Source organism: Neopsephotus bourkii, unplaced genomic scaffold (genome assembly GCF_033783945.1).
Source record: "Neopsephotus bourkii isolate Nb327-2 ecotype Australia unplaced genomic scaffold, CSIRO-AGI_Nbou_v1 NB_1003, whole genome shotgun sequence".
Taxonomy (NCBI): Eukaryota; Metazoa; Chordata; class Aves; order Psittaciformes; family Psittacidae; genus Neopsephotus; species Neopsephotus bourkii.
The window spans coordinates 336341-360472 of record NW_026901494.1 but is presented as its reverse complement, the minus strand read 5'-3'; the positions used below and the strand labels follow the sequence as shown (position 1 = coordinate 360472).

Below are 24132 nucleotides of genomic sequence, written 5' to 3'. Positions count from 1 at the left end.
CTCAATCCCAACAGCAGATGCCTTAGTGTGAGCAGGGCACCCTGATCGTTCTCCCTGGTGCATGGTGCCCATGGACATACAGCACATCCTCCTGGCCCCACCATCTCCTGCCCTGGTCACAGCCTTCCCCACACCTCCACCACAGGGCCCCCAGGCCAGCCTTAGGATGCCACTGCTCCCCATGGCCATGCACTCCCCCTTCCCTGTGCCCCTCACAGCCCCATCTGTGTAACATGCGCCTGGATTGCTACAGCATCACCCGTGGGCTCCGGTGCCAGTGGTGGTGAGTGCTCCGTGAGGGTCCTTCAAGCACCGTGTTCGTGTGATCTCTGTCCATGTGCCTCAGAGGGGGTGGATTTTAACTGACCCAGCAACCTCGGCCGGGGCCGGGGCTGGAGCTGGGGGTGTAGAACTCATCAGTCCTGGTCAGAGCCAGAGCCATCATCTTGGTTTAGTTACAAGCATGGAGAAACCCGGAGGGAGATGGGGACCCCCCGCACCCCTTGTTAGGGTCTGTGTGCTCCTTCCTGCGTCCCCTGCTGCGAATGACTGTTTACATTTGTTTTATTGTACATAGGTTTGTAAACATAATACCTTTGCCTGAGGTCTTCTTTGTACATAACTTGGGCTTTGTAGCTTTATTTATTCGAACTCTATATGGCATGTTTCCATAGGACAGTGTACCAGCCCCCCGGGGGGACACGGGTCATGCTGTGGGTTAACACGAACCAGTGAGAGTCAGCTTCCAACAATAAAGTTCTTTTAATGTGGACTCTGGCTTGTGCAGAACTGGGGCTGGTGGCAGAGCCCTGCGCAGGGGCGGTGGTGCTGGGGTCCCCCTGGGGCACAGCGGGGACTCTGCACACAGGTGCCCACAGGCCTGGCTGAGCCCTGGGGGTTGATTTGGGGCAGAGCTGCACCCCCCGGGGTGGTTTGGCAGCAAACAGCAGCAGGGGATGGACCCTGGCCCTGGGCAGGGCTGTGGGTGCTGCGGGGTGGCCCCACACAGCCCCCGGCCTGGTCCCTGCTGGTGGGTGCAGCAGCAGCACCGAGGGACTGGGACCCCCCTTGCTGCGGTCCCCTCCTCCTCCCCTTTGGAACCCTCCCGCAGGACTGAGCCCTTCCTGCCCAGCACCTGGGCCCAGTGCAGGGATGGGGCTGGCCCTGGCCTGTGCCAACAGCACCAAATCCCTGCTCCTGCCTGGAGAGCAGAGCCACAGCTCCCAGCTGCCCCCAGCCCCTCCTTTCCTCCCCACCCCACGCTTGGACCCATCCAGCGCTGGCACCAGCCACAGCCTCACCCCCCCCAACCCCAGCTCCCTCCTGCCCCAAGACCTGCGCTGCCCCCCGGATGCTCCAATGGGACCTTCAGCTGCTCTGGAAGCAGACTGGAGCCTGCCCGAGCGCCCTGGGCCAGCAGCAGGGCTCAGAGCTCCGTGTGCTCCAGCCACGCATCCCCACACAACCCCCTTATCCTGGACCCAGGCCAAAACAAGAGGAAAACAAAAGAGGAAGAAGGGAAAAGCAGCTTCCAGTCATAGTCTCATTTATTAAGGTCTATGCCAGCCTCAGGAGAGAGCTCTTCCGGTAAGTAAACAGAGCAGGCGGCCACATCTATAATGAATAAATTTATTGTCTTACAAAAATCATTGTCTAGAAATATGGGTATACAAGAAAACAAGATCTTTGCAGTCAGATGCCTGGTGGTCAACAGCCAGTTCGATTAAAAATATCCAAACACACACAACAAAACCTTTGCGACAGATGTTAAAGCTTTTAACCAAAAAGGAAATCCACGTTGTTTGAGCGTGTGGCAGAGGAAGGTTCCTAGTTAACACTGATTCATTGTCACTAATAGCCATAATACCACTTGGACTAGAGAGGTACATGATATGAAGCACAGTCAAAATTAATACATTAAATCATCGTTATAGAGGCAAATTATATATGTAACATTGTCTTAGTACTGTAGTGTCTAAGGCACTTTCTGTAATGTCAGTTCCCAGCTATTTAAACAAAAGAAGGCTAAACTACGGCTGTAATACTGCTCCAAACAAGTAAAACAACAACGAAAGGATTCACATCCACTGGCTTGTTCGATACCTGCAGCTGGGGGCACCCGCGGCCCCGGACCCCGCTCTGGGCCAGGAGTTAATAAATAGCGGTGCCCGCGCTGGCCCGGGGCTCTCCTGGTGTTCACACGGAGCGGTCCCAGCGGGAGCGGGGCTGCCCCGGGGCTGCCGGAGGGGTGCGGAGAGCACCGCCCGGTGCCGCTGCGGGGTAAATGTGGACACTGCTCGGTCCTCCCTAACGCTTCCCCTAACAAGGCCGTTTCACAGTTCACGCGCTGATTGTGTGCGACTGATCACAACGAGGAGGAGGAAAAGAAAGGTGCGGGTGAGGTTTGGTCTTCAAGGATCCGACAGGCTCAGCGTGCCCAAGGGCTGCCCGAGCACGGGAGGAGGGGGGGATGTTGTCTGTACAAAGCATGCATCGCCCTGACACCGGGTCTGTCCCAACCACCCACCCGCCGGGAATGAAGTTTCTGTGGTGATTAAAAAACAACAACCAAAAAAAAAAAGAGTTTCATCCTTCACATGATGCTTTATAAAATGGCTTTACAATGAGTATCTGGAAAAGAGATGCACCGAACAGAGACGATCCCATTTCGTTTGCTATATATAAAAAAGCAGTTGTACCTATATCTGAAGCAGGGTACAGTATGGTGAGGCTGGAGAGCCTTAAGACATAGTTGACCTACGATACGTAACCTTGTAGTAGCATGCCGGCGTTCCGTAAGGCAGGTTGAGGGCCACGTGGCAGCCCCGGTGCTCAGGAGAGTCCTCGTGCTCCTGCGCCCGCTGCGGGAAGGTCTCTGCATGCCCAGGGACGGGCTCTACTCGGCCGGCGCCGCCTGCGCCTCGTTCACGTCGCTGCCCTTGCTCTCTGCATCATCATCCGAGAGCTCCAGAGAGGCCCCTTCGATGTGGAGCTGCCGCCGCCCGGATCGACTCGAGGAGAAGGTGATGGGCCCCCCCCTCCTGCAAACAGGCAGCACCCGGTGAGCGCCCACGGGCTCCGCTCCAGGCCCTGAAACCTCGCCCTGGCCATGGGCTCACCCTGTGCCCCAACACGCTCCAACCCTGCCGCTTCGCTCCTATCAGTTGTGCAAGGCCCAAGCAGCTTCAAGGGTTTTCTGTGCACGAGCACCAAGCCCAGACCAAGCAGGACAGAGCGGGTGCTCCCAGTGGACATCAGCTGCTCACTGTGCACTGCTCTGCCTCCTGACATGGCTTTTGTTCAGAGGCAGCATCACCGCTGCCGCCTCCCATCTGTACCCGGTACAGCCCTCATCCCAAAGATGCTGAAACGCTCCCACCAAGGTGGCTCAGGACAACAGGGATGGGAACCAGCCACTGGCAAAACACAGCTGAGCCACCTCCTCTGTCGTGTTTATCCAGGGCTGTATTGAGCTGTCAACCCCAGGGAACCTGCCAGTGTGAGTCCCGAAGGGCTCCGGCACAGGAGGTGCCAGGAACATGCCTGTGCTCTGGCAGCTCCCTTGTTCCCATCACTGGGCTTGGGCAGCAGCTCCCAGCAGGCTCCAGTTTGCCCTGTACCGATCCCCAGCTCTGCTGCTGCTCCCCAGGGACACAGGGTCTGTGGGCAGCCAAGGGCTTCCCCAAGCACCTACCGTAGCCGGTTCTTCAGGGTGCTGACCTCCCGGCTCAGGCCCTCATTGGCCTCCGTGGCATCGTCCAGCTCACGCTGCAGCTTACGCCGGGAAGCGTTTGCACGCGTGGCCTCTTCCTCAGCCTCCTCCAGCTGCCGCTTGAGCTGCTTCATCCTGGCATTGGCCTTCTCCATCTGAAACAAACCCACGTGCCCGGGATCAGGCTGGAAGCTGCAGCCTCAGGACGGGGAGGGAACCAGCACCTGCCCTCCCGGCCCCCCTGGCTGGAGGTGGACAATGGGCCCCACCACAGGCTCCTGGGAACACTGCAGAGCTAGAGGGACCAAAGAGCCCATCACAGGGCCCACATGGGCTGCTGGGAACTCGTGCTCCAGTGGTTTAATGCCAGGCTGAGAGAGCTGGGCTGATTCAGCCTGGAGAAGAGAAGGCTCCTGAAGGGGAGACCTTAGAGCAGCTCCAGTGCCTAAAGGGGCTGCAGGAAACCTGGAGAGGGGCTTGGGACAAGGGATGCAGGGACAGGGCAAGGGGAATGGCTTGAACCTGCCAGAGGGGAGACTGAGCTGAGCTCTTAGGCAGAAGCTCTTCCCTGTGAGGGTGCTGAGGCGCTGGCACAGGGTGCCCAGAGAAGCTGTGGCTGCCCCATCCCTGGCAGTGCTCAAGGCCAGGTTGGACACAGGGGCTTGGAGCAAGCTGTTCCAGTGGAAGGGGTCCCTGCCCGTGGCAGGGGTTGGAACTGATGTGAACTTTAAGGTCCCTCCCAGCCCAACCCAGGCTGGGACTCCATGATCATCAAGGCAGATTCCTCTAGAACCTCAAATGCTTCTTTCTCAGCCCTTTCAGCTCCCTGGATGGGTTTATTTGCCGTTTCGGAGCACCAGGCCTCAGAAGCCCAGTCCTTCCACACACCTGCTCCTTGTACTGGTCCGCATGGCGACGCTCGTCCTCCACCTGCATGAAGACTTCTTTCAGTTTCTTCTCTGTACGACGGACCAGTTTGTTCGCAGCTGCTCTCTCCCTGCAACAACCGAAAGCCAGGATTTGTCCCAGTGCTTGAGAGCCAGGACCACCAGGACCACCAGCACTGCCCTTCCTGCAGGGCTCTCACCTCCCCACGTAACTGATGCTCCAGTCCCCTTAACACGCCTGCCACCACCAACAGAACTGACTTACTGGGCTGGTGCTTGGCTGGGATGCAGCTTTGACTGCATGAACCCAGCACTGGGGCAGCATGAGTGTGGTCTGCAGGCTGAAGAGAGGGATACAAAAGTGCTTCTTCACCATGAGATCGAACAGAGCAGCTTTAACGTTACTGCTCACCAGCAACATGGTCCTCCCATGTGCCAACGCACAAGAAGCATGGAGGTGATGTGACAGCCCTGCACTTTCTGGGACTGTCCCCCTGAGCTATCCATCTTCCTTCCTTCACCCAGAGAGAGCAGGTGGCTCAAGGGGATGTTTCATCTTGTCTCAAGGTACTTCTGCAGCACTGTGCGGCCCCTGGGCCCAGCTCACCTGGGCCATGCAGCAGCACCACTTACAGAGCAAACTGGTTCTGACACTTGCAACCCCGGTCAGTTCCCAGCTCTCCTGTTGCAGCGTGTGCCCTGAGCAGCAGGTCTGCAGGCAACCAACCCCGTGCCTGTGCCCCAGCTCCCAGCTCAGCCCTACACAAACCCAGCCACTGAGGTTTCAGACACTCAACTGACAGGACTCGGGCAAAGAGAATCCCCCCTTACTTGGCTTCCTGCTCGAGCTGCTCCTCCAGCTGCATGATCTTGGCTTCTAGGGTAGAAATCGTTGCCTTGAACTTGGACTTGACGGAGCCCTCCAGCTCCTGCAGCTTCGCTTTCAGCTCCTTGTTCTGCCGCTCCAGCTGCTGCCGCGCGTTCTCGCTCTTCTGGGCTGCGCTCCGCTCCCCGGCCAGCTCCGAGTTGAGCGTGTCCACCTTGCACAGGGAACACCCCAGCATCACCCGGTGCTGCCCGCAGGCACCCCGGGCACCCACAGCCCCCCCAACGAGGGTTCACCTGCAGCGTGGTCTTCCGGAAGCGCTCGTTGAGCAGCTCCATGTTGCTCTGCTCTTCCTCGAGCTCTTCCTCCAGCTGGGCAATACGAGCCTCCAGCCGGCGCTTCTCGTCCAGCAGCACTGACCTAGAAAGGAAGTATCTGGGTCAAGACGTGTTCAGATCTGACCCAAAGCCACCGGCCAGGTTGCTTCTGCTGCCTGAGGCACCGCAAACTGCACGAGCAGCTCCTGTGTCCGCAGCGCTCTTCAGAACAAGGGATCGCTGTGATGAAGACAGGGCAGTGCAGAACCTGCAAGCAGGCTCCTGCAGCTGCTGGTGCCCCAAGCTCCTCAGATGCACAGTTATACACTTGCAGACTCACTTTCCTGAAGCACTGTTTGCTATCTCATCAGCCAGCTCATCCCTTTCTTGCTCAGCATGGCGACGGGCCCTTTCAGAGGCAGCAAATTCCTGTGGAGGATCAGGAAAAGATTCGTTACAGCATTAGGAACCTCAAAACTTCTCCAAGCAATTTAGCTTCCAGGAGATGCTGTGAAGTGTAATATCCCTGGGGTCTTCCCATGGATAAGCAGAAGCAACAGCTGTAGGAGCAGGACACATCATCTTGATGTTTCCCCCTGTAACTCCCATGACTACACTGGGTTTACTTCTGGTCCCTGAAGTGCTCCTTCACGAAGTTAAGGACAAGTTTCTGTGCAGATCAGTAACATCCAAGCCCTGAACTGCAGAAGAAAACCACTGTCACATGTGAACAGACACCTGCAGTGTAAAGTGGGCACCAACTGAAACAAACTGCTGAGGTTCTTACAGGGCACTTGGCATGACTGAAAGCAGAGGGTAGAAATCAAAGCTTTAGCACCACTGAATCAACAGCACTGAATCTCACACTACAAACCGTATCAAATGGCAGAAGCACCCAAGGGTTTGCTAAGGAGGGCAGCTAAATGCACTGCAAACGCACGACTGACAAATCTGAACTCCACAAAAGAATGAGGTGGAGAAGCTCCAGGGCCCAGGTTATCCATAAAGACTCCTTTATGAACCCATTTATGGATAACTTTATGAGTGACTGCTCCAGCTTTGGTCTGCAGCTGCAACAGGGCAAGAGAGGCTGGCTCTCACATCAGGCAATTCTGCTGATGCCTGACCTTGAGGCAGACCAAGGAGGTGACAGGAGATGGGGGGCACGTGTACAGCTCGCACATGAACTGCCAACAATGGAGCACATTAACCCTGCCCCTAAGAGAAAGGGATGAAGATGCCAGAGGGCAGTAACAAACCTGCACAGACTGAAGTGTTCCACTGAGGTTCTGGAGCTGCTGTTCAGGGTTGTCACATCTCCAGTACTCAGTTTTGGTGCTGGCACAGAGCTGTGCACCTTTCAGAGACTCCTGAACAAGTTTCAGTGAGGTCTCAAACCTCTCAAGCAATGGTCAAGCTTTCCAGCTGCCCAGGCAGAGGAATGGAGCGCAGACTATCAGAATGATGCCCACAAAGCCATGAGAAGTTCACTAATGCCCTGGGGCAGGGGGTCACCCAGTTCTGCTCCTCTTCCCCTGTTCAACTCACCAGATGGCTTTTTACTTGTTTCACTCTGATCTTCACCTCACTCAAGCAAGAAAACCAAGTTTCCTGGATTTCAATCTCACCTCTTGGAGCTGAAGTATTTCTGCTTCAAGACCTTTGAGCTTCTTTTCACTCTCTTTGGATTGGGCAAAGATCTCATCCCTGGACGCACGGGCTTCTTCCAGCTCCCGCTGATAGTCTTTCATCTGAGCCTGCGGTTTGGAAGGCAGGAAGGAAAAAGCCACATTGCATTAGGACAAGCACGAGATCTGTTGGCAGCTCTGAAGTGTTTTGACCTTTTGGTTTCACCCCTGTGAGGGTGCTGAGGTGCTGGCACAGGGTGCCCAGAGAAGCTGTGGCTGCCCCATCCCTGGCAGTGTTCGAGGCCAGGTTGGACACAGGCGCTTGGAGCAAGCTGCTCCAGTGGAAGGGATCCCTGCCCGTGGCAGGGGTTTGAGGTGGATGAGCTTTAAGGTCCCTTCCAACCCAAACCACTCTGTGATTCTACGATTAAGAGGTCAGACCTTCCTCCCAAAGTGGCTTTATTCCATTTCAACACATTTTTAGTTCTTATTTAATAGTAAAGCTTCATTTTCTTATCTTCCCATCACTCGATTACTTGTCAGAGATATCACATTATAAGACTTCATCTCATTTATCTGTTGTATGTCTTGTAGGAAAAGAACTCTAATACAAAGCTGCTCACCTACATTTGTCATGGAACTGATGGAGAGGTAAAGCTGTTGGATTGACGTAAACTATTTACTTAAATTAACTAAAACCACCCCACCTTCTTACGAGTGCAGCAGCCACCCACCTGTGACACTCACTGTGCACCCCCTGAAGCACGTACTCAAACGTCCCCTTTGGGTGACTTTAGCAGGTCTGACTTTAACCTATGCTCCCTCTTCAGTGAGGGATCAGTCCAGGCCTGCCCCCAGGCTGAGGGAGGCTTTGAAGCAGCCCTCAGCAGGACCTTGGGCCAAGTGTTGAAGGTGACTGCTGGAGACAACCTTATTAAAAGTAGGATGAGAGGAGTTTTGAGCAAGGGCTAAGTTCAGGATGGATACTCTGACTGTCAGCACTGTCGAGTCTGTGACTCCTTCTGCCTTCAAATGTATGTGATGAGAAGCAACACCCCTGACAGAGAGCCATCAGGAGAGAAAGCAGCTCTAAGGATGAGCTGTACTCACCTGGAGCTTACGTAGCTGTTTGATTGCCTCATCCCGAGCCTTGTTTGCAGCCTCTATCTGCCCTTCCAGGTCTTTCAGATCCATCTCCATCTTCTTCTTGGCTGCCACAGCCAGAGCCCTCTGCTTGCGCTCGTCTTCCAGCTCAGCCTCCAGCTCTCGTACCTGTGACACAGAAGCATGGAACAGGCTCAATGGAGCAGACACAGATCCCCAGTAATGTGGTTGGTGACTCCAAAAAGCCTTGGAAGAGCAGAACTGCCGTTACTCCATTGGAAAAGCCACCAGAATGCAAGCTGCATAGGAGGACACTGCGGATGGCAAAAATGAAACCATAAATGGGAAGCACAGATCTCTGCACTGACAAAAGAGAACCCAAAGACGGTAACTCAGCACCTGAAGCATTTCCATTTCAGCTGCTCAGCTCCATAGTGGTCAGCATCTTGCTCAGTACATCTCCCCACATTCAGGTACCACCCAAGGGCAGATCTCACTAATCCTGACTGAACCACCAAGAGGAACGTAAGAAGTGGAATCACCTCATTTTCTCAAAAGAATTTAAAAATCATTTCTTTAGAGATATTGGGTGTTTTCGCCTCAAAACTTAATGTCAATTTAGCACCAGCTTCTCTTACAACCATAAAATACTTTAATATTTGTGAAATCTCTCCTCATCTGCTTTGTGTTATTGGAATTCTCAAGTCTGGCAAATCTGGAATCATTGTCACAGTTTGCACTTAGGAAACTGTTCACTTCACAAGAGCTGGTCAGCCCATCTTGGCATGCATGGATTTGTTCCTGCAGATTAAATAGGATGAGCTTGAAAGTCCACGTCACATACCCCTGTCCTTGAAATACAGCCATGCAGCAGTAACCATGTTGAGTGGTTTTGGAGGCCCATCGGTGTCAGTCTAACACCAGCACTGAGAGTGGCCACTGCACAACAAGACCTGTTCTGCTGTGTGTGAAGACCAATGCCTGGGATTCCTATAGAACAGGATCTTTAAGCAAAGAGGTTTATTTTTCTGGTAGCAAGCTATCACTAAAGAAACTGAGCTTTGACAAAAGATCCTCACACCGTTTTCAATGTGAAGTACACTAAAACAGTCATACCTGTTTGACCAGCATCCTCTTTTTCTCTTCATTCTGTTCATCTCTGGCTTGCAGATCTCTCTCAAACTGAGCTTTCATAGCTTGCATGTTCACCTCCAAACGAAGCTTAGCATCTTCTGTGGCCTGCAATTCATCTTCCAGTTCTTCAAGTTGAGTCCTCATCTCTTCAACCTGTTGCTCTAGAGTTCTTTTTGACTTCTCCAGTTCATGGACCTAAGCCACAAACATGAATCAGACCCTCTCCTTCAGGTCTCTCAACATCAGCAGTTATTAACAGCAAAACAAGGCCCTGTAGGAACTCAATACACTGCATTCTCGTGATGCTCTGAATTGGACAATGAATCAGAAGAGGCACAGCAGCATCTCTAAGTTTGTACTAGAGAACCTCAACTTCTGTGCACATGACTGTGCAGATTTCTTGTTCAGCCTGGAGAAGAGAAGGCTCTGGGGAGACCACAGAGCAACTTCCAATAACCTGTGAGGGGCAACAAGAAAGGGCCTGTAGGGACAGGCCAAGGGGAATGGCTTGAACCTGCCAGAGGGGAGACTGAGCTGAGCTCTTAGGCAGAAGCTCTTCCCTGTGAGGGTGCTGAGGCGCTGGCACAGGGTGCCCAGAGAAGCTGTGGCTGCCCCATCCCTGGCAGTGCTCAAGGCCACGTTGGACACAGGGGCTTGGAGCAAGCTGCTCCAGTGGAAGGGGTCCCTGCCTGTGGCAGGGGTTGAAACTGGATGAGCTTTAAGGTCCTTTCCAACCCAAATCAGTCTGGAACAGGAGTGAAGAGCTGTGCAATGTCACACAGAAAAAGCAGCAGTAAGCCAAGCTCTCAACTATAGCACAGGTGCCACCAGTCATTCTGAGCCCCATGGGCTCCCCATCTCTCCACATCTGTTGAAGAGGCCTGATGTTAATGAAGACCAGCTCCTCACTCTGCCCATTAATGCCTTCAGAATGTGGGCTTATGAACCAGCTTCAACAAGTTCAGTTTGGGTGTCACGTATGCTTCTCCAGGCAGGGAGGTTCCCTGTGTTACTTCCTATGTGGGGTATAACAAAATTGAGTGAGGAAATGTACTTACATTTTTGCCTACATCATCTTTAGAGCTCATTAGATCTTCCATATCTGTGCGTAACTGTTTGTTCTGTCTTTCAAATTCCTCCTTAGCTTCCAGGGCTTCTTCCAAAGCCCGAGCCAGAGACAGCGCTTTGGTTTCCTTCTCCCTAGCTTCTGCTTCAGCACGATCTCTTTCCTCTGCGTATCTGGCAGAAATGTTCTTTTCTTCTGCTAGCATCTGAACAGAAGAAACAATTCATCCATCTCATACATTCTATAACCAGCTACTTCCTGCCTGAGGGGTTTTAGTCAATGAAGTGATCGAAGTGCTAGTGAGAAAACAGCCACGGCTACTCTGCGATGAGGTGAGGAAAGCAAGCTACAAACCAAGATTAAATCATTTTAATCTTCCAGTCTTCACATCCTTTCTTAGTTTATTTTACTGACTGCAAATAATACTCTAAGGTTTTGTTCCAATATAATTTTCTTTTTGTTTATCAATCACTTGCTCTAACAAAACTCAAAGCTGACATTCAGCTCACTGAAGTTGTGACAAGGGACTTTTAACAAAGCCAAGCTGCTCACAGAAGTGCTGTCACTGACCACACCACCAGACCCTTCTGTACACAAGGTCCATCTATGCAGTAACAACGTAAAGAGGAGGCCGTTTTAAAAGCACACAAAGCAAGAAGATGATGGAACTCGAGTACCTGATCAAACTTCTTCTGCTTTTTCTCCAAGTTAGAAACAATCTGGCGCTGATGATCCAGATCCACCATCAAGTCATCCAGCTCCTGCTGCAGGCGATTCTTTGTCTTTTCCAGTTTGTCGTAAGCCATTGCCTTCTCCTCTAGGCGCTGGCTCAAGGACTCCATGTCCTTCAATAATTTCTTCTTGTTTTCCTCCAAGCCTTCAATGGTTCCCAAATCATCATCTACCTTCTTCTTAGCATCAGCTAACTGCAATTTAATACAGCAAAATAAAGCTCTTTAGAGCATCAGGAGAAGGGAAGGAAAGCAGCAAGTCCAAAATGTAAAACCAGAAGCAGATGTTACTGCTACAGCAACACAAAACCTGTGAGCAAGCAGGATGCTAAGCAGGGGAGAGTCCTGCCCTCTGCACTCAGCTGCACTGCTCATTAGTGCAGTGGAGAAAGACCACAGGACATTTTAGTCTGAAATCTGGTCTAACACATGTGCAAATGACATGACATTCTTCCACAAGGTTTGGGACCTGATTCCTCTCACCAGAAACGTGTGGGCCTTAGGGAAGTCCTGCTTTTTACAAGTTACCTGCAACTGCAAGGCGAGCATCTGCTTCTCCAAGTTCTTTCTGGCCTCCTCCTCCTCTTCCTGCTGCTCCTGCAGGTTGTTCTTCTCCTCTTCCAGCTGCCTAATCCTACTGCTCAGGTTGAGCTTCTGGCGGGTTTCCTCCTGAAGCAGCTCCTGTGACACAAAGAGGCACGTTTCCAGGTCAGTCTGGTTCACAGTGAGTGAGCTGCAGCATTGGCTGACCACCCTCCATTACTCCCCATGAAGCATCAGGTTTGATTATTACTCTCATAGCATTTTTGTACAAGGATATGCTTAGAAGGATGTCTGTCATCTGGATTTGCACTGATCATTTGATTTGGGCACACTTATTCCTTTACAAAGCACATTTCTGATCAGGGAATCCACGCCACTGTCTAGAAGTCCGCGGATGATACTTTTCCATCTTTAAAGCAACAAGCACAGAAGTCACCTTCAAAATTTATTTCTCTTCTTTCAGACAGGCATATAAAGCACCTATTTGAAAACACCTTGGAAGAAGTGGGATGTCCTGGAAGAGGGGCTTTGGACAGGCCAAGGGGAATGGCTTGAACCTGCCAGAGGGGAGACTGAGCTGAGCTCTTAGGCAGAAGCTCTTCCCTGTGAGGGTGCTGAGGCGCTGGCACAGGGTGCCCAGAGAAGCTGTGGCTGCCCCATCCCTGGCAGTGCTCAAGGCCAGGTTGGACAGGGGCTTGGAGCAAGCTGCTCTAGGGGAAGGTGTCCCTGCCCATGGCAGGGGTTGGAGCTGGAGGAGCTTTAAGGTCCCTTCAACCCAAACCAATCTGTGAATACATAGCAGCAAATCCCGCAATGACAGCCTGCTTCCAACTTTTGCTGCATTGCTTAAATCTAAAGGTCAGTTTAAAGATAGCTGTAATCTGACAGCGGAAACTTCTGTCATAAGGGAAACTCATGAAAGGTGTAACCACCACCCCCTCTCCTCCATCCTCCAACCACCACAGACCCCTCCAATTGTCATGAATATTATTCAGGTAGTTACCATTAGCATTTTTATACAGGGAAAAAAGGAATATATTTAACGGATGAACACATGCATAAAGCTGCATTACTTAGCTCAAACCCAAAACCTGGCAGTTTGAACTTAAGCTGTAAGAACTACAGCTAACAGTAAAAGACACGGCATTGTCCCTTATGGCAAGGGTCTTATTAATATTCTACTTGGAAAGAGGCTTTTGACTTCATTCTTCTTTCTCAGAGAAACTGAAAGGCTAGTGCCTATCAAACAGTGGATCTTAGGTAACAAAAAACAGGCTCCACAGGTAGCTGAGCAATCATCATACACCACATTTCACTAGACTTCAATAGGAAATACAGCTTCTACCCAAGGGGCTTTCCAAACCATGAATGAAAATCTGTATTTTCTGTTGTGCGGTTCACATTTCAAAGAGGAACAAAGCTTCAGTGCAAAGTTGAAGCTTTACTGCACACACCTGTGTATCCTGAAGCTGCGATTCCAAACTAGCTGCATCCTTGGCAAACTTAATGCCTTTCTTCTCGGCTTCCTCCAGGAGGCTTGAGACATTATCCAACTCGTTCTGCAAAGCAAGCAGCCTGAAGGTTAGCAGCATGCAGCTGACCCAGGGCACAGCCCAGTCTCACTGGTAGCTGGAACTGCAGAACACAAAACCTCAGCGAATTCCAGGTACGGGAAGACAACAACAGATCCCCACAGAGAGACACAACAAGCTAAAAATACTTCAAGTTTGGCTGGAAGCTTCAGGCTGGATGTCAGTCCTGAACCTCAGTGGTATAACATAACAAGAGTCAAGCATGCTGTGTAGCAGAGCACATCATTCCAATATCTGCATTCATACCTAAATGCTATTTTTAATTATAAGACCATACAGTTTATGGGAGCATTGATTCAGGGATTATCAGGGTGGCAGCTGGGTTTAAAGCATCAAAGCAAGAGAAAATGTTACAGCCAGGAGCCAACTCCTACTGTTTTAGGCTATGCTACTTTTACAGTGAGACTACCCGAAAGTTTCCTCCAAAGAGAACTGGGCCATTCCCTTTTTTGCAGTACTTCAGCTTGATTTACCTAAAGCACCCACTGCTGCAGTTTAAAATGGGTTCAAACTGAAACAGGGGAGATTCAGGTCAGATCTAAGGCAGAAGAAGTTCTTCCCTGTCAGGGTGCTGAGGCGCTGGCACAGGGTGCCCAGAGAAGCTGTGGCTGCCCCATCCCTGGCAGTGTTCAAGGCCAGGTTGGACACAGGGGCTTGGAGCAAGCTGCTCCAGTGGAAGGTGCCCCTGCCTGTGGCAGGGGTTGGAGCTGGATGATGTTAATGTCCTTTCCAACCCAAACCCTTCTGTGATTCTCTGATTCCATCCCACCTTACCTGCAGCTTGTTAGCTTTCTCCGCCAGCTCCACTCTCAGTCTTTCGCCTTCAGTGACCTTAGCAGTCAGCTCCTGGACCTGAGCATCAAGCTTCTTCCTCTTATGTTCAGACTCTGCCTTGACCTGCTGCAGCACCTTCACTTCACAGGCCAATTCCTTGTTGTCAGACTCTAGGCCTTGCTTGTTTTTTTCAAGATTTGCTTTGAACTGGGAAAAACAAAAGAAACTCAACACTTTCACATAGCAATAGTTTTCTGCTGAACAATACTCAGTCTAACAAATCAGAGCAAGTTCAAAGCTAAACCAATTGCTCAGCAAGTTGTAAGCAGGGAGTGTTAAAATGCTGCCATGTAACATTGTGTGTTAGCCAAAGACTAAGTTAATGCAAGCTATTCCACTCTGATATCACAGGTAATGGTGAGGAGCAAAAGATACTTCTATGAATTCCACAAGAACTGGGATGTCAGTGCTGTAAAATGACTGGTTTGGGTAGTGCTGTAAGTAGGAAGGAATGTGCCCATTAACAGATCAGCATGGCTCGTCTCACACAAATAAAAGGCAAGATATCAACTGCAGCTGCCCTGATTTTAGCAGGCAGAGCAGCCTGGAAGTGCAAACAAAGCACTTTTCCCCACTGCACTGACATTTGTCAAAACCCTTTTTAGAAAAGAAGTAATAAATGGCATAAGGGATGATTAAGCGCCACTCTCACCACAGAACTGACACCAGCACAGGGGTTCTGCTTCACATTGCAGGCTAACTTTCCGGCTTTTTATGCTTTTATCGAAAATACTTAATGAATAAGGAGCAGAAGACATGCACAAGATCTTCAAGTGAATAAACCATGATTTCCACCAGCTTTAATTACTGTTTCTCCCTTAGTTTAAAATACTAAGGAAGCTTGTGAGGTATTCCCTATATTCCCATTACTACAGTGTATGAACTGTGCAGAGAACTGCTTTTCACCAGCAGATCTCCACAAATAATGCTGGAGAATTCCTAGATAAGCGCTACATGATTTATCTCCACACGTTCTAATGAACACTTCAGACAGATGCCAAGTCTGCCAAAGAGCTGCAGTATATTCAAATCATTGTGATGTATTTGATTCAATTGCAATTGTTATGCATGCAGTAGAGAAGACAGCGTAGCTCTGCAGATCTCAGCAGAGGGGACCACAACACTGATGGTATTTATAAGAAGTCCAGAGGCAGAAAAGTGTATTTCTATCATTCATTTTCTTCTCACCCTTTTGGCCTGCTCAAGTTGCTCAGAGAGCTCTTCCAGGGCAGTAGCGTGCCTCTGCCTGATTTCCTGGATCTGTGCTTCATGGTTTTTGGTTTCCTCTTCAATTGCTTTCTTGAGTTCAGCCACCTCCTGCTCACGCTTTGTCCTAGAGGAAGAATCGTGGGTTATCAAAATCAGCATTTTAGTGTTTTGTGAATTAAGTGTGAATTTTAATGGTGCCTTTTTACACAGACACGGTCCTACCTCAGCTCCTGCTGGGCTGCAGTGGTATCCAACGTATCTTCCAGTTCAGTTTTTAAAGCCTCCAGCTCTTCACTTAAATCTCTTTTCTGCTTTTCTGCCTTGTTGCGTGATGCCTTCTCTGATTCCAGATCCTCCTGCAGCTCTGCGATCTGAGCCTGCAGCTCTCTTATCACCTTCAGTGCATTGTTTTTCTGAACTGCTTCTTCATCCCCTCTGTTGAACAGAGGCACAACAGTCAGCATCTCATAGCTTCAAATCTGTTCTCCTAACAGTCTGACATTATGTAAGTTACGTACAGAAATGATACCTTAACTTTTCCATTAGAATAAAACAGACCTTTACTCTGCTCTCATGAGACCTCACCTGGAGCACTGTGTGCAGTTCTGGTGTCCTCAACATAAAAAGGACATGGAACTGTTGGAACAAGTCCAGAGGAGGGCTATGAGAATGCTCAGGGGACTGGAGCACCTCCCATATGAAGACAGGATGAGAAAGTTGGGGCTGCTCAGCCTGGAGAAGAGAAGGCTGCGTGGAGATCTCATAGCAACCTTCCAGTATCTGAAGAGGGCCTATAGGGATGCTGGGGATGGACTCTTCATTAGGAACTGTAGTGATAGGACAAGGGGTAATGGGTTAAAACTTAAACGGGAAGTTTAGATTGGATATAAGGAGGAAATTCTTTCCTGTTAGGGTGGTGAGGCGCTGGAATAGGTTGCCCAGGGAGGTTGTGAATGCTCCATCCCTGGCAGTGTTCAAGGCCAGGTTGGACGAGGCCTTGGGTGATATGGTTTAGAGCGAGGTGTCCCTGCCCATGGCAGGGGGGTTGGAACTTGATGATCTTAAGGTCCTTTCCAACCCTAACTATTCTATGATTCTATGATTCTATGACCTTCTAAAACTCCGTAAGTAGAAAACCACTTCTGTTATTGTCAAGATCCCAAGAAGCAGAGTGCTCCAAAATACCAGAGGTGTTGAGCTTGTATCCTAACATGGGACTGCAAGGCTGCCATGCCCATCTTCAGAGCATTACAGACTGATCTGGGCTGGAAGGAACCTTAAAGCTCATGCAGTTCCAACCCCCTGCCATGGGCAGGGACCCCTTTCACTAGAGCAGCTTGCTCCAAGCCCCATCTAACCTTGACCACCTTGATGCTGACAGATTTGGCAGGCATTATCTTGACAGTGTCTAGCCCACCCAATCACTGAACACACTCTACTAAGAAGGTTCATTGAGAATTCCATATTTTTCCCTCCTAAGGCTGAACCCTTGGAGACCAAGAACAGCTTCCATAATACAAACACTATCACACCCTGGTGAAACTTCACTTTCTGGCAGCTTGGCAGCCCAAGGATGCAAAATAAAACATTGAATTAGGGTTTTTTTACCATGCCTACACATGGCACAGGTGTCTAGAGATGCTAAACATGAACTGGCTTCTGCTTTAACATCCCCAGTTCTGCATGTCTGTATTAACTGGAACTCTGTCTGGGAAGGCAAGTTTCTACCACACTTCTGCAGCCCTAAGCACTGTCACACTCTGACCTTGCAAGAGCAGCCTGCAGCTCTTCCTCTTTCTTGGCCAGCTGGATCTTCAGCTCTTCAATCTGGGCTTGCAGCTCAGCTATTTGGTCCTGTAGGTCTGTTGTTTCACCATCAAGTTTTCTTTTAGCTTTTTCTAACTCCTGACGGGTCTTCTCCTCCTTTTTTAAGCGCTCTAAGGAAACAAAGAACGATGGTTAGATGGCATTTTTAATCTTGTCATCCTCAGAAGGTTTGGAGACACGGCCATGGGCTGGCAGGAAGGGTGGGAAGTTTCATTTCTACTGTGTCAATTCCTTCTGCAGGCTGCTTCTGGAAGGCTGATGAAAGATGAAATAGCAAAGTAGAACTGCATGGTTTAGACAGAAAGTCAGTGACTGCAGAAACAAGCTTGACATAAGGGAATCAAACATAACCTCACCCTGATAGAAAATAAGCAGTGGGATCTAACAGACGGTTTGAGCTGCTAGGCCAGAGAATCACAGACATCACTGTTCAAAAATGAAGACCAGCTACAGACTGGAAAAAGTGATGGCTTGCACAGCTTTGGAAGGGCAAGGCCAGACTCCAACAGGCCTACTGGAAAACAGTATAGCTGAAAGAAAACTTGGATAAACCCTTTTTGCAAGTATCTGTGCCACTAACGCACATCCCATCAACACTTAAGCAAGACTTTACAACCCTGACAGCCTCCAGTAAGGTACTTGTGCAGCTGAGATACTCCTGCCCTGAGGTATTGCTTTGTGAAAACCATCCTGTTATCAGGGCCACAGCAAGAAGCCATATCTGGCTGCTCTGCCTGCTGTTGACTTGAGACACCTCCTGGCTGCACAGTTTACAATCAGCTAATGACCAGGTATGGAATGTAGTTAAGGCACAGGGAGGCTTGCTTAGCATAGCATTAGCACAATTCTAAGTGCGTTAGTATAAACTGAAGTTATTAGACTTGTTCAATACTTTGTGGGTCCTCAGTGCAGAGATTTACCCTTCTTGAATGTGCTACTGGATCAGGACATCTTCTACATAGAAAGGGAGCCATGTTCAAGAACCATCTCCTCGAGCCGCCCAGGACAATTTGGCATTTTCTAGACAATCTAGAGTAACACTGGTTTTCCCTGAACAGTTCCTCATTCAAAGAGAAAAACCAGCACTTTCCCCTCTGTTTTTCCATTATATCCCTGGGCAGTGAGAGGACAGTGTCGTAAGACCCGATTTTGTAATTAAGAAAGTTCACAATAAATTAAATTAGATTCTTTTCTTCAAGTGTCAGTGCCTAGCAGTGCCAAGACCCTTGCAGAGAGACCTTAATGGCTTCTTTGAATCATGCCCAAGAGTAAATATCATTTTACTGTGCTTTACTGGCCAAGAAATTGCATGCTTTATATTTAAGCTTTAATTTCCATTTCTAAGGTCAGCAGGCTTGGCATGGTACCATAACCAAACACATCTGTCAAGTATCTTCAGAGAAACACTAGCCCTGCTTTAAGCATCCACCTACTTGAGCATTATTTTCCAGTGAGTAAAGCTGACTTACGACCATTTTAAGGTCTCTGAATACGATTTATAAAGAAAAGGTACATCAATCTCCTGCTTTCCCTGTTAGGTCAATACCTTCCTACACAGATAAGATTAAAGTTTGGTATTCTTCCATAAGCACATCAGTTTTAAAATATGTAGCAGGACAGGCCATAATACAGCAAAGAAAACACCATTTCCAAATTAGGGCACAGAGAGCAACTTTGCCTTACATTTTGCAACTCTGATTTGGCACTTAAATGTCACACAATAGCTATTTACAGCCATAAGTAATTTAAGAAAGCATCAAATCAAGAAAGGTTACATACAGGGCTGGAGATAATTGCCAGAGAAATGAAGCCTTTTCAGGAAAACAAGGCATTTAAACAATAAGCAAATCAATTCAGGTTGCTGTATTCAGAAAATCTTGGAAGCCTAATGAGGACCTAGGAACACTCTTCCAGAAATAGGTTGCTCTGATGTGTTATTATAGGAAAATGTAGCAACTTAGGATCATGGAATGGTTTGGGCTGGAAGGGTCCTTAGGGATCATCCAGTTCCAACCCCCTGCCATGGGCAGGGACTCCTTCCACAAGAGCAGACTGCTCCAAGCCCAATCCAACCTGCACTTGAACACTGCCAGGGATTGAGCATTCACAACTTCTCTAGGCTGAACAGCCTCGATGTTCTCAGCCTGTCTTTGTATAGGAGGTGCTCCAGACCCTGATCACACTCGTGGCCTCCTCTGGACTTGCTCCAACAGCTCCATGTCCTTCTTATGTCTGGGACACCAAGTGGGGTTCCCAAGAGAGGGATGTTTTACTATGGTACAAGGGATGCCTGCACCTACATGAACTTCTCAGTGCCTCTAAAATGAAATGGATGCTCAGAAATAAAAACCTAACAATTTAAAGATGGGAAGGACTGAGCAGCAGACACAACAAGGCTTGCAAGTGACATGAATTTCTTTCAAGCTTTAGATAAAAATAACAGCTATTAAGGTATAAGGTTACACTGAGCAAACTGGACCAGATGCTGCATACATTGACTAAGAGCTCCACTTATCTCTAGCACTGTGTCCAAACTGTTAATAGGCAAATATAAGAACAAACCTTCCAAATCAGTGATCATCATTTCCTGCTTGTTCTTGAGTTTGGCCAAATTTTTGGCCTTTTCTTCTTCTTCAGCCAGCTGAGAAGTACATTCAGCAATGCGATCCTCCATCAGCTTCTTTTCCTAGTTAGGAGAAAGGGAGAAAGGGCAACTCTGAAACACAGTTTGCAGAGTCACTAAAAGCAGCACAAATACTTCAATATACAAAAATCCATACAGAGGTCCCACACAGCACATATCATACAGGTTTTATTTCAAATGACTGCCCTGTCAACAGTAAGGATCAACTGACATAGTACAGAAACATGAACATTTATTTTCCCAGAAAGGGAGACTTGGGATTTAACACACAGGGGCCTGGCTTAGGAGAGCATCTCCTTTACAGCTTTGGAAATCTGTTTGCAGAAAACAACTGTAGCTGTGACAGACACTGGCTCCTGTTATTCCATTTTAAGACTCATGGAACTGGAAAGAATACAGGACAAACCCCTCCTTTCTGAAGGCCAGTTCAAAGGAACTTCTTAAGCATCTCAGATTCAACCTCTTCAAACCCCACAAGTCTTCAGGCACAAACTTGACAGCAGGCTCCAATATTTTGAGAGCTGTCACTTGGCCCTGCTACCACTTCTGTGCAGGGTCCCCACCATGCACTGCTCTCACCTTCACAAACTTGGAATTTTGGTCCTCCAGCAGCAGGATCTCTTCCTCCATCTTCTTGATCTTCGCTTCAGCTGTCACTTTCTCAAGCTGCAGCTTCTGCCGAGCTCCCTCCTCCTCATCGAGCTGCTCCTCCAGGTCCTGGGAAGGAAGGCAATTGCATCTGGGTTAGTTTTTCACTTGTATTAGTTTTGTTTCTAACTCGGTGCAAAGATGTATTATTTTCAACAGCCACCTGCCTAAACCAGCACTGAAAATGCAATTGCTTTGTTAGATTCTTTTATAGTAGCATTGAAATGGTAATGAAATTAAGGCCATGTGATACACATGGAATTTCTTATGCTCTGTATTCCAGCCAAAGCTGAAATATGCTGTCTAGGAAACATACAGGCACCTCACCACTCTTTAACCTTCCTAGTTCTGAACATTCCACTTAATGACAACCAAATCAGTTCAGGCTTTATGTCACAGACTTTGTAGCATCCTGCATCTGAATAGGGCATCTGGTGTAGAAGGGCAAGTGTCTACAAAGAGACACCAGAGGAAATAGATCTCCTGATTTCACTACGAAACTAGATCTCAGTGTTACAGCTGAAACGGTTCAGATATTGACACAGGTACCTAGATACGACTAGAAAAGCAGTAAGCAATGCTTCTATTCATTTGTGATTTTAAATAAGATTCTCAGCCACACATTAATGGACATTTAGTAAAAGGCATCAAGAACTGTGATGCGAGGTTTATTTCCCCTTCAAGTACCTTGAATATCTTGAAAGACAGAAGTTCTGATATTCTTTCCCAAAGCCCCCGTAATTCAAAAGGAAGCACCTAAATCAGCTGGTTTTCACTCAAACCCAACCCAAAACCTCAAAGCAAAACCAAGTAACTCAGAGGAGACAAAACTGTCTTAGTTTCATATAAGTCAAAGAAGGAATATTCTTTACGGTACTCACTGGGTTTCAGTCAAAAAGGGACATTTGTCCCGTAAGTGCCATCATCCCACCAGTCTTCATTTCCACAGGGAAGCTCCAGGCAATCATTCCCAGTTCCTGCCCACTCTAAGTGCTTGCTACCTTTAGTGCTGTATCTACACACACCACCAAGCAGCATACCTGGATATGGCCCTGCATTTTCTTTTTCTCATTCTGCAATATCTGGTTTCTTTCCTCTTCCTCCTCAACCCTGGACTCCAAATCATGGAGGATTTCTTCCAGCTCTTGTTTTTTGGCAGCCAAGCGAGCCCTCATCTCCTCAGCTTCCGCAAAGAGCTCGGTCTCGGCCTGTAGCTGCTCTGCAAGAATGTTCTTCTCTTCTAGAAGCTGCAAATAGACACAAAAAAGCAGTAAAAACCATTTCAAAGTCTCTCATAATATACATGACAACTATAAAGTTACTTAAAGGCCAAGTTCTGATCCAGTTCTTGACTCCCTGGTCAACATCCAAACTGAAAGGCTTCCAGCAGAGGGCTTTAGAAGACACCAGCTTTTGCAGCAGTGCTACAGCAGAATTCACTCACTTGTCCCCCACTTAAGGAACAAATCCCACTGCACCTACTCCACCTGGCCTGCACTGCCAGCAACAGAAAGGTGAGGGAAGTGCCCGTTTCCTGGCTTGTTCCTCACACTCATCCTTCCATGGTGGCAGAACAGCGCCATGGGAACCTGGGCTGACACTGGCACTTGGCGTCACTGGAACAGAACTGGACCACATCACTATCTGTTGTGTAAACTTGACAACAGAACTGAACAGTTCCAGATGGAAGGGACCTACAACAATCATCTAGTTGAACTGTCTGACCACTTTGAGGCTGACCAAAAGTTAAAGCACGTTATTAAGGGCATTGCTCAAATGCCTCAAACACAGGCTCAGGGCATCGACCACCTCTCTATGAAATCAGTACCAGTGTTTGCTCAACCTTTTGGATAAAGAAATGTTTTCTAATGGTGTGAACTTCCCTCAGTGCACCTTTGAACCATTCCTACATGTCCTGTCTTGGGATACCCAGGAGAAGAGATCAATGCTTCCCTCTCCACTTCCCCTCCTCAGGAAGCTGTAGGGAACAATGAGGTTACCCCTCAGCCTCCTCTTCTCCAAGCGAAGACAAACCCAGTGTCCTTAGACACTCCTAACAGGCCATACCTTCCAGCAAGACCAACAGGAACTAATGCTCTCCCTTTAGATATCCATTCCAGTTCTATCAGGTCTCAGAATCACGATAGTGATACACACGTCTATATCTATGACACTCATCTCTTCCTTATATTGATATCGATGTTAATTATCACCACAAATCCATTTTTAATTTTATCCAATAATCTGGTTTGTGTTGGAAGAGCCATTAAATCCAGCTCCAACCCTGCCACGGGCAGGGACACCTTCCACTAGAGCAGCTTGCTCCAAGCCCCTGTGTCCAACCTGGCCTTGAGCACTGCCAGGGATGGGGCAGCCACAGCTTCTCTGAGCACCCCATGCCAGCGCCTCAGCTCCCTCACAGGGAAGAGCTTCTGCTTAATATGTCACCTAGATCTAGTTCTGTTAACATGATGTTCATTCCTTAAGGAATGGCTCCTGCTGTATCTTCCTTTTCCAGATTTTAGCTGAGTATGAAAGGAGTTAACTTGCCTGACTCTCAGTGCTTGTGCTCACGTGTCTCCCCAACATGCCTCCCTCACGTGGGATATAGTGCCATTCACATTCTAGACATCAAAAGCCGATCTTGGACACAAACCTGTTGGTGTTTCCTTTCCATTTCCTCAAGTTCTGCCTCCACTTTTGTCTGCTTTTCTTTCACCTTCATTAGCTCCTCGTCCTTGGCTTGAAGTTCTTCTTCTTGACGGGTGACTTGAAGAAGAGGCTTCACCTGTAAAGATTTGAGTAGAAGAAGTGAGAACCTGCATTCACCTATTTCCAAAAGTCCAAGGAAGTCCTAGAATGTAACAAACCTTCGTGAAGACTCTCCACCACTGCCAGTGCCTGAGCTTTAAATACGCAGCGCAATTCCTCTGCAGGATTTTCAGTGCACTCAGCTGCTGCTGTTTCTTTGCAAAAGCCCTGCAGACAGAAAGAGCAAAACATTTTGTGTTAAAGACAGCTGATATCTGTCTGTGCTGTTACTTTTCAGGTTACCCAATCCTAGAACACTTGCAGACCATAAACAGGCGTATTTTTAACTTTCAGTGACTCCACTGATTTATGAGTACTTATTCCTCATGTGAAGAGGTAGAGAAAGAGCTGGATTCACAAGCTTCAAAGCAAAAAGAACAAATGCTATTTGTTCTTAACTCTTACAAGACCTTTTTCTTCAAAAGGTAAAGTCAGGCTGGATTAGACACTGAACTGTCTTTAACTTCAAAACAGCAGCTTTCCTGAATGCCTCTAAGAACCTCCACTGGAGCAGGGGATAGACTAGCAGGGCTGAGCACCAGATAGACTTTTCTACAGCCAGGAGCTATACTGTAAATAGCTGCATGAGTCAAAGGCAGTATATTAAAGAAAGGAGAAG

At 48.6% G+C, this 24132-nt stretch overlaps 1 protein-coding gene across 4 annotated transcripts in view; it reads right to left on the bottom strand.

Moving 5' to 3' along the window:
* Nucleotides 1-2584: 2584 nt before the first annotated feature.
* Nucleotides 2585-24132, bottom strand: part of MYH10 (myosin heavy chain 10) — a 93429-nt gene continuing 71881 nt past the window's right edge. For all 4 annotated transcript variants that reach the window (XM_061360009.1, XM_061360011.1, XM_061360010.1 and 1 more), the window contains 22 exons: nucleotides 23573-23681; nucleotides 23359-23490; nucleotides 21743-21949; nucleotides 20634-20771; nucleotides 19973-20096; nucleotides 17349-17520; nucleotides 15806-16018; nucleotides 15563-15707; nucleotides 14315-14521; nucleotides 13403-13507; nucleotides 11934-12086; nucleotides 11352-11600; nucleotides 10667-10879; nucleotides 9591-9803; nucleotides 8481-8642; nucleotides 7371-7499; nucleotides 6083-6171; nucleotides 5722-5845; nucleotides 5431-5639; nucleotides 4601-4709; nucleotides 3695-3867; nucleotides 2585-3041 (listed from right to left, as the gene is read on the bottom strand). In XM_061360009.1, coding sequence (XP_061215993.1) covers nucleotides 2897-3041; nucleotides 3695-3867; nucleotides 4601-4709; nucleotides 5431-5639; nucleotides 5722-5845; nucleotides 6083-6171; nucleotides 7371-7499; nucleotides 8481-8642; nucleotides 9591-9803; nucleotides 10667-10879; nucleotides 11352-11600; nucleotides 11934-12086; nucleotides 13403-13507; nucleotides 14315-14521; nucleotides 15563-15707; nucleotides 15806-16018; nucleotides 17349-17520; nucleotides 19973-20096; nucleotides 20634-20771; nucleotides 21743-21949; nucleotides 23359-23490; nucleotides 23573-23681 — 3520 coding nt within the window. In that variant the 3' untranslated portion in view covers nucleotides 2585-2896. The remainder of the gene's footprint in view (nucleotides 3042-3694; nucleotides 3868-4600; nucleotides 4710-5430; nucleotides 5640-5721; nucleotides 5846-6082; nucleotides 6172-7370; nucleotides 7500-8480; nucleotides 8643-9590; nucleotides 9804-10666; nucleotides 10880-11351; nucleotides 11601-11933; nucleotides 12087-13402; nucleotides 13508-14314; nucleotides 14522-15562; nucleotides 15708-15805; nucleotides 16019-17348; nucleotides 17521-19972; nucleotides 20097-20633; nucleotides 20772-21742; nucleotides 21950-23358; nucleotides 23491-23572; nucleotides 23682-24132) is intronic.